Source organism: Apaloderma vittatum, unplaced genomic scaffold, assembly GCF_000703405.1.
Source record: "Apaloderma vittatum isolate BGI_N311 unplaced genomic scaffold, ASM70340v1 scaffold17764, whole genome shotgun sequence".
Classification (NCBI taxonomy): domain Eukaryota; kingdom Metazoa; phylum Chordata; class Aves; order Trogoniformes; family Trogonidae; genus Apaloderma; species Apaloderma vittatum.
The window spans coordinates 1-10,449 of record NW_009713385.1 but is presented as its reverse complement, the minus strand read 5'-3'; the positions used below and the strand labels follow the sequence as shown (position 1 = coordinate 10,449).

General features: G+C 38.6%; 1 protein-coding gene across 1 annotated transcript; it reads right to left on the bottom strand.

The window, feature by feature from the left end:
• Nucleotides 1-4,512: 4,512 nt before the first annotated feature.
• FBXO28 (F-box protein 28) lies at nucleotides 4,513-10,017 on the bottom strand (the record flags this gene model as incomplete). Its single annotated transcript, XM_009868374.1, has 3 exons — nucleotides 4,513-5,524; nucleotides 7,280-7,475; nucleotides 9,859-10,017. Coding segments are annotated over 3 exons (750 nt in total), but the record flags the coding sequence as incomplete, so codon positions are not given.
• Between the last annotated feature and the right edge of the window lie 432 nt (nucleotides 10,018-10,449).

Here is a 10,449-nt window from a genome sequence, read left to right as displayed (position 1 = left end):
GCCGCCGCGGGTCACCGGGCAGCCCCTGGCTCGCTGTCCTGAGACTGGAAGCAGGATCTGGCAGTAAACAAACCAGCGAACCGCTTTTCCAAATGTAAGAGGTGCGTGGTGGCGAGGACGAGCTACCATGTGCCCAAAACCTAAAATTCTATCCAGCTGCCCGTGCCGAGGTCTCTGTTTGTGGTAACGTATTTTAAGAACTTCTTTGTCAAACTCTTCTGTAATAACTAAACCTCATTTAATCTGTTGCTGCATCCACTTCTCATACCATGACTGTGGGCTGTTGGGTTACAAAAGTTACTTCATGTCACTTGGAATTTTAGTTCTTCACAAATCCACTCAAATTCAGGTAATCTTTATCAGTAATAGTGATAGAAACAACAGAGGAAGTTATCACAAAATCAATTATACCTTATCTATTAATGTAATATAAATATCTCAAGGTTTATGATGCATCACTTAATTTATTAGTAACAACGAATAAAAAAGGCTAATATGTACTAGCTGCTAAAAGCCTTTGTTAAAATGCAATCCCCATTTGAAAATGTTCTCAGTCTAAAGAAATGGACAAAGCATGGGAACTGTAAAACATAGCAGAGTCACAAATATTTTCTTTACGTACATTTTTGATCTGTGCTTACTAGGATGTGCATAAGAAGTGAGAAAGGGAGCAAGCAGAAGAGAGACGGAAAAGTTTTTTCACAGCTTTTCCCTCCTTAGGCACACGATCTGAATTTTGGAGATGTTGTGAGGACTGATGCAGCATAAGAGGTAAACTAGATTTTTAGATTTCATCAAGGTATTTTGTCCTTGCAAGAAATGGTCAGTTTTACTTTTTGATCAGTGAACACTTCACAATAAACCAGGAAGTGGTTTTGTGGTACCAGGGCAGAAGCTGACTGAAAATTTGCCAGGGTCACAAGTGTTTCACTCAACTGTACTCCAAACACTGTACGTAATGTTTCTGAAAATGTTCCCTTCTTGTCGTAGTTCAAATATTATGCTGCTATCCATCCTTGCGCCAAAGACCTCATCTTGGGAAGGATCCTGCCAAAGAACAAGTGGGTCTGCTGATAAGAAAGGCTACAGCACACAGAGGCAAGTTTATAGCACTGCAAGCATACATAGATTTGTAAATGGTCACAAGTTTCAGCAAGGTAATTAAATAGAAGATCCCAGAGTTACAAACTAAACATTTCATAGCAACCAAACAAGGCTTAAAACAGCTACAAAAAATGTAGAACACGAAAGTTTTGGGAAATTTAATTACCCAAGTGTTCTGAGGTGCAAACTGTCTTTCCTATTTATTCGCTTTCTGCTTTAAGCAGCCCTTATAACAAATCCAGATTTATTAGGTCTTAAGTAAGCTAACAGGTTTTGTATCTGGCATTTTCCCCTTCTGAAGACAAAGAGATCCAGTACCTAGCACATCCTCAGCTGGCACAAAAATCCTAGAGTGTTCAGTTACTGGTAAACCAAAGCTGGCAGCACATCCTCGTCCAACCAGGAAAGTGAGATCCAGAAAGCAGAAGTGCAAGACCGGAGAGCACACGGACAAGTGGGCTGGTCCAGGCACGGTGCAAAGTAGCACAGGAATGGAACTGGAGACCATCAGAATATTTCCCAACTAGCAGACATGTTGCTATAAAATACCCCAAACTGAACTTACTTACAAATGAAGTGATAACCTATCACCATAATTTGCCAGTTACCTTCTTAAAACCATCAGGAACACCAAGAAATCAGGTAGTCCTCTCCTGCCTGAAGACACATTTAACTACACCCTACATCATCCTGTTTTCAAAATATTGAAAATTCCTTAGGCAATCTTAGTGCTTCCCACAAATAACTGTTAGAGTATCTCAGTGACAGCAACTAAGTTTCTGTTCAGTGCAGTCTTATCTTTTATGTTAAGAATTACGTGAAGGCATCCTTGTGACATTAATGAACTGTTGTGATTAATTTAATGTGCTATGCTGAGAGCGTCAGCCAACTGAAGAAGTTAACATTTGTTTCTATCCGTTCTTTAAGTACCACAGTGACATACGAGTTGTTTGATTTCAGGAGCAATACTTGGTTGCAAATAGCTTTCACCAAATGTGGTATTTTCTGATTTTCACCATGTTCACTAGATTCACAAATTTGTAAAAGATTAAACACTGAACAGTTTACAAACCAAGCTACTGTTTTTAGAAAGCAAGCTTGAGAAGGAAACCTCAGTAGTTTTAAGATATTTTAAGAAGCTAGTAAGACACATGCTGTTGCTTTCTCTTTCAACCATAAGTTCTTCAGTTTCAGCCCTTTTTACAAGTACAAAAACTGAACACTAAACACTAACAATTTTTCATGTAATTTTGTAAACTACATCTTAGCCTCACTAGTTTTTCACCCTTGAACAGATTATACAATCACTGGTTGCTACCAACATTGTACATTTCAAGGCTGATATACCAACTCCTGTAGGCTCGTATAGAACTTTATAGTCAAAAGTGATTTAGTTTTACTTCAGGCTGTTTATCAGCTTGTTCCTGTACTGCAAAATGCATCCTTTTTATTTAATAAATGACAACAGTACTTCTACATTCAATCTACACCACTAGTGTGTACTCCAGCCCAAGAGCCATCCGATACCATCTCCCTCCTGCCCTCCCTGGGAAGTGAAAACAAAATAGCGATGTACGATGTACCTTTGTTGTGCCGTTTCTCAGAGCTTGCTTGTAACCATCCCCTCTGCCTCTTAAGTTTTGTGGGCCTCGTTCAGTTTGGCTACACTTGCTAGCATGCAGAGGATCAGGATGCACCTGCAAACTTGCAGCACATGATACTTCCTTGAATTGAAGGTTCCAAGTTGGCACCATTCACGGAGAGTATTTCATGTAACAATAGGCTGTTGTTCTTTCCAGCTCAGTTTACACACAGCTTAAGAGATTCACCAACACATAAACAAATGGCCCTCGAACTACTTGTATATTTTGAAGGGTGGAGGGAGGAACTGTTTGCGTCCTCTATAAATGAATAAAGAAACTAAAGTGAAAGATGCATGAATAAACCTCTTTGGTAAATGCAATTCACAGGTTTATTCTTGTTTAAGAGTATTTAACCACATATATCTGGTAATCAGACAATTATGTGACTTTGTGACCACAAATGACCATTAAATGAATTTGCATCAAATGATGCAAAGTAATTAGAGCTATAATGCTTTGACTAAAAAAATCATAATTTTTTAAAAGATGAAGTATATGACAGTATTTGTAAACTGAACAGCAAATATTTATCTTAAAGAGATCTTTAACAGTAAAAAAAATTGGAGCCATGGAAGATGAGTAATAGCAAATGCTCCTTTAACAGTTTAACCTTTTCCCCAGATACTGATTTTTCCTTTCCTTAATGCTTTTCGTAGGAAACACACCCTTTGTAACTACTCAACGTTATTTGAAAATTAGATGTCTGCCAAAAAATAGGCATTTACATTGTTACTTCTGATAGGAGTTAGTATGTTTTAGAAGCAAAAATTACAGCTGAAGTTTCTGGAAAAACATCAGTTCCCCCATGATTATATAACCTTTGATCAGACAGTTTCCAGTTTGTTCCGTGATTTAAATACAACCACTGCTTTATGCTGACAGCCATATAAAACTTAAACTCTAACCCATGGTAATAATATCAAGATTTTGAAGAGCTACAAATGCAGCATTTGCATTTTCAGTGCCACACCATGTTGAATTCAGCACCATCTAAACCCAAAGCAGCAGCTGGTTAAAAAAAGAGAAAACATAAGTCAAATGATAAAGCTACACAGTTTAGTACATTAAAACAAAAGCAAGGACAATGGTATTTGTATAAGCTTCCAAAAATATACAGATGGGGGAAAAAAATTTAAAAAAATCACTGTACACAACTCTGAGGTTGTTAAAGTGACCGGAGAGACTGAACAGTGCAAGACATGCTTTTCCAGTTACAAGCTCAAAAAAGAAGTGCAAAAGAAATTAAAGCTTTGTCTGAAGTGTTTTACCTTATAGGATAAGCAAAGCTTCGAATATTGTCATCAGTGTTACAGAGAAATTTCCATCCCACCCCACCCCCAACACATACACACAAAATAGTTTAAGTTTTTCTCCATAATACAGCATTTCCTTCAAATGATGTCCCCCAAGCTTGGTTATTGTAGGGACAATTTGTCTGACACTTATTAGACGTCGGCCTACGAATCAAGTGACGCATAGGCAGCTTCTCACTTCTCCAGCTTTGGCTAATGACACCTGCAATTTACAGGCAGTGAAAGTGGCCGATGAGCCTGGGTTCGAACTCTCCTGCGACCGGCTTCGTAGCACCACCTCCTCGTAAGGAAGCAGTTGTGCTGAAAGCAGATGCTAAGTTATGGCTGAGGAACAAAGAAATTTCTCAATAGGTCTCTGCACTCTCTTCCCGGAGTTAAGAACGATTTCAGGCAAGTGCTTTTAGCAGGCTAAACTGTACATGCATCTATCCATGCAAATGCAGAATATGGCTCCCAAGACCTAGAACCAGGTGTGTGCACATGAAGACTGGACAGAAGGCCCTTCCTTGTAGGTTTACAAAAATATATAGCCAATACTGTAGCTTAAGAAGTCAGTTTTACTCATTACAGAGATACCCAAAAAGCATTAACTACTTTTCAGACATTCCAGACAAGGTCACTTGTAACAAAAAAGGTCAAGTTCTCTAAAACAAGATCTTAAAAGTGGATCTTTCCTTCAAGTGAACAGGACATCTGTTTTTACGCTTAACTTTTTAGTCAGTTAAGACTGAATTTATTTAAGATTTTATGTGAACATATGCGTAAACACAAATAAGTTTACTTTAAACACATCTGCACAGAAAAAAAATTAACCTTTCAAAACATAACAGAGCAGGTCTGATTAGTACATAACTATTGCAGATCTTAAAGATTCTGTGCATTAGGCCCACCCATACAGAAAGCAGGGGAAAAGTCTCAATGAAAGAAAATTACTGTTCAAGTCTAAGTGGTGTTTTGAAGAGCCGGCAGCCTAAGTGACACCATGAAGCTAGTCACAGTATCCAAACAAGTAGACCTGCTTAGGCTACTCAAGCAGTGTTTCCTCCTGAAGGTGTCATTTACTCCCAAGTTATTTCCTGCTTCGAAGGCGTTTAGATTTCCTACGACAGTCTGTGGATTCAACTGCCTTCCTCCGTTTTCTTGGAGATTGTTCATTTGAGCCGGAACCTGAAGAATTTCCTACTGTACTCTCCATCACCTCTCGCAGCTTGCGTTCAAGCTCAGCCAATCGGGCATTCTGTTCACCTATGATTTGGGTTTGCTCAAGCAGTTTCTGGTCTTGATCTTGGAGCTGTTTCTGTTGCTCTTGCACTTTGACGCGAAGCTCTGAGATTTCCCGCTTTAGCGCTGTCAGGCCCGTGCCGTTGGCTTTTACTTGCTGCTGGAGTTTGGTGACCTCCTGCCTGGAAGGGTTCTGCTTGGAGAACAGCTGCATTGTTGTCAGCGCTGCAGAAGGCCCTGGAACTTCAGAGAAAATGGTGCAACTTTAAGGCGAAGGTAGAAATTGTGTCCCGGTTTTCAGATTTTGCTTATCCCAAACTTCCCAAACATGAACCTGAGTACTGGCTGCAAGTTATGTGAATGTGTAAATGGATTTACAGTCTTTTAGGTGGTATCTCAGAGCACAACTAGCTTAATTTAAAACATCCAGCTTTTCAGCAGTCTGGAAAACAGCTCATCATTCATTTTGTTTATAAGCCCCTCTCCTTTAGCGGTATCTAGGTAGAGATACTCTAACATCTACACTTAGTGTCATAAATGTTAAGTCAAAAACCCAAAACATGTCTATAAGCTACTTATTACAGAACAGCTATGTGAACTAAACAAATTTCAACGGAGCGGTACAATTCTGCTGCCTTAGCTGCAGACAGCTAAATTTCTAAAATTTTCTGGCTTGGGGTTTAACAAGATGCTTCATTTAATGTACTTTTTAGGAGAAAGGGATTTATTTTCAGTGCTTCTTAAGAACCACTCTTCCTACATACTAGAACCATACTGGAATTTGAGCTTGGAAATGCTGATTTTAATAAAGTTCCTACATATCAAGGAGATTAAGAGCTACTGTATAATTTTTTCCTGTCATAACCTATCACTTTCTATCATTTTACTTTTCTAGCCATGCTGTGCAAGATGCAACTTTTAAATGCTACAAAGGCAGAACAGTCTGGAAGAGCCTAGAACGGTCCTTTCTTCTCCTTTTTTTTTTTTTTCTTTTAAGATGCCAGCATAGCTACAGTTACATGACACTAAAGGATTGCCACTGCGTAAGTTATGCTCCTTCCTCAACACAAGATGGGTAATTTTATGCCACATCAAGCTTTGGCTTTGAAAAGCTGACTGACATCAACTATGATTTCAGGCAATACTTCCTCAAGTGAAATACTCAATGGAACTGAGGTACAATTAACAGGATATAATTAAGAGGTGGTACACACACTTATAGCTAAAAGGATGATCAGGACCTATGAGAAACAACAAGCAGCTCCTACAGCTAGGCCTATCCCTTTTGCTTAAGACGTAATTATTTTTATTGTTTTATTTTTATTAAGTTATCCTTTCAGAGAGTTAGTGTCACAGTTCCCAACAATTGCAAAGATGTTCAGCACAGGAAAAATGCTACAGGTCTACTAAACTTTTGCTTTTGGCCATTTTATGAGGTAACTACCCTAGACTTCGGTTCACAAAAGTCCTGGAAAGTCTGACAGTATACAAAGCAACAGTTTAGTTGTTTATTTATAGAATGTCATTTTAATTGCCTTTTCACTATTACCCATATTTTGCTTTTAAGTGTATACACTAGTGCCCCAGGGAAGTAAAAAAGCACATACAAGTATGTCTGAGCTCTCTATGTGCTACGACAGCTTAGGCTAATTAATTTGCTGATCGTCCTAAAAAGAAAAGGCATCGAGTTGTCATCTCATATGCCAAATTTCAACCAAGTGCAATGATAAAGTCTCATTCATTGGTGGCACAAAAGCGTTTGTTTAATGAATACACACTATGCATAATTCTAACATACATTCAAGTGACTGTTCTTCTGGTAGTACAAAGGCTCCTTAAATTTCAAAGCACACGAATTTCAGTTAGCATTCTTAAGAAACAAGTATCATCAGTATTTATGTCATAAAGCTCGCATTTAAGGAAAGGAGCTTTAAAAAGATACAGCGCTGAGAGTTTGTACAGAAAAACTAAATAAAACTTAACTATACGTTGGAATACCTGGGGCAGTTCCTATCAGACGTCCCGATACATCTGACCCAGGCATCTTTCTTTTCAGTATTGGAACAATCTTCTCATCAAAGTATTCCATAGCCATGGAGGAAATGTCCCTTAGTTCTTGAAGAACTTCATGAGCTCTCTGAGGAGCTCTTGTAGAGTTTACATACCTTAGCACACGATAAATTTCATCTATTACCTAAAACATTTAAGAAGAATTAGGATTTTCTGATAAAGGCAAGATTATTTCAGGTCATTCTAGAAGTTCTGGCATATTCAGGGGCTTCTACTACACACCTATTGCATGACACTGTGTGCTTTAATTCTGGATCAGCATTTTGAAATGAAATGCTGCTCGTGGTATATCAGAGAAGCAATTCACCTGGTCTATCACAGCAACCCTCTTTGAACTCACGAAATAATGCTCACTGTGTGCAATTTTGTTTTACTGCATCCATTCTTGAGGTCTAAGTTAGATAATCTATACTCAGCTGAGCAAAATTTCTTTATGGAGAACTTGAATCAAGATACTCCAACAACACAGAGCAGTCACTCCCCCAGCCAGTTATGAAACACATGAATAGAGTAGCACGAATTATCATTACGTCAGTCTGAAGAGCTGTAAACGTTTACTTGAGTCCACTTGCATACACCCAAAATATTGCAAATTCAGATTAAGTTCAAAGTACATTGTTTTATAAAACATCAACCCACTACTGTCAGAGAACATAAGTATCCTCTTAACAGGTTTGACTACCTCTTTGGTTAGGAGAGACACAGGGCGATGAAAAGTATCTCGCTAATTTATGAATTCTAGTCTGAGGCAGGTCAAGATAGGAGTGCTGGTCTCTTAGAACCAAAACTATTGACGTGGGTATTTTGCACAGGATTAACTCCTGAAGAACACAGATCTTAAGGCTAAAGTGTCTTATCATGCAACAAGCTTACAAAAGACTTCTCTAATTTTACTCACGTTATATCCCGTTAGCAATAACATCTGCAAAAGCTTACTTCTGCCCTCCTTGATATAAAATCTTGCAGCAGTGCTCTGCTATCACCAGGAACACCCACACATCCTCAAATCAAGATTCACATATTCTAACACAAATTCACTTCCTGACAATTCTGTGGCAGCTTCCTGAGAGGAGCAGGGCAGGTGGGGGCAAATCACAGGCTGCAAGTGAACACTAATCCTTGAACTTGCTTCACCAAAATAGGATTTTCCAGTGAACTGGTAATTGGGCTGAGAGAGTGCCGCCAGCAAGCTCACACAATAAGTAATAAAAAAAACCAAAAAAACCCTTTTGGCTCTTATATCAGAATACAAACAAGGTCCTTATGACTCAGTGCCCACAAGGAAAGCATCTGGCAAGCTCACTTGCCCAACTCCTGCATACTCCAGGTCTAGACCGAGTATTGTGTTTCCATCTGCTGTTCAGAAAAGTAAGGCAGCATTTCTTTTAAGTAACCCATTTACTATGTTGAGTATTAAGGACTTAAGTTTATTTGTATTTACTTTTTGCAAATACACGGTATATATAAAAATATAAAGTCAAGTAAGTATAAATATATTAATCTAATGATTTAGAACTAATTATCAAGCCAACAAAAATGTACAGAAACCAATTTTCTTCAAGACAGAAATATATTTCATGCTGACAGCCTATTCTACTGTGCTGAATGTCTGCCACGCTCCACCTGAATCCATTGCCTAACTTCTCCATTTGTCCCAGTGCAATTCAGTTATCTTCCCATGAAAAATTAATAACATATCCCAACCTCACATGGAAAGATCAACGAATAGAGCACTAGACTAATGTTCACAGATCTTGTTTGAACCCTGAGCTGTACCAGTCTCCTCAGATCATGATTCTTCAATTCCCCTGTGTACTTCTGCTGTCATAGCTTATAAAACAGTGGTGTCTCTGCTGTACATCTCACTTGCATAATTTATATTTTATGTCGGGGTAGCATTCTGAAACATCAGAATTGTTCAGCAGCATTAGCATTTAATGTGTTTTATCTACATTTAAAACTAATTCTACCTACTGTACAAAAAGACTCCATCCACTGCAATACAGTGTTTCTACATACTAAGAATCTTAATTCAATTAATCTGAAGTACTCAAATCCTTAAGAAAGCTGCTTAAAATCTTCCTTATTGAGTGCTTAGTGTTATACATAGTCTAAATTACATCTTCTAATGACCTGTCCTCCAGCTGTTTTGTAAAATTAAAATTCATAATTAAACCCCATGTATCAGATGTTTCTTGCAAAACCTTGTACAGGATGTATACGCCACAAGTCAAATGTCAAAATTAAGAGAGAATCTAAGGGAAAATGGAAATACAGTTTAAAATAATTAATATTCAGACAGTCTGGTTCATTTATTTAAGACTGCCTGTTATAGCAGAGTATTGGCTTGTGTGGTTTTTTTTGCAAGTATCTGAAACACAGCTTCAGTACATGTGTGTATATATACAGGTAATGTTATATAAATTTGTCCCAGCTGTCCCAGGTTAAGTTAATCATATTTTTTTTAAACGTAAACATACATTCACATAATATAATCTACATTTTACCTTTCCAGGTATGAAGCAACAGAGATTGGAATCCACATACTTCATGAAAGTCATGTTTAACAGAGAGAGTCTCGTTTCCACAGCAGCAAGGATGTCTGCATGCCGAGCTAGTGAATGGTTTCTTCTTTCTGACTCCCGTCTAGAAGAAAGACCGTTAAGTCACACTGATTTAACAATGAGTCAACGAAATGAAACTGTAACAATCGCTCAAGTTCAATTTCACCCTTAAAACACTCTGAGGTTTCAAAATGTAACCACTCACATTAGCTCTGCCTTTACAGGGAGAAAAAAAAAAAAAGTGATACAGATGGAGAACCAGCTCTTAACACCATACTACACTTTTGTAGCAGGTTGGCCTGGCCAGATTTTGGCGGTGGTAGGGGGGAGAGCTGCGGGGTGGCTTCTGCAAGAAGCTGCTAGAAGCTTCCCGAGTTTGACAGAGCCAATGCCAGCCGGCTCCAAAGAGGGACCCGCCGCTGGCCAAGGCTGAGCCTATCAGTAAAATGATAGGGGAGGAACACATCTGAAAACATAGTTAAGAAACAGGGAAAAAGAACTGCGCCGCTGCAGCTGGCACAGAGATGGAGGAGT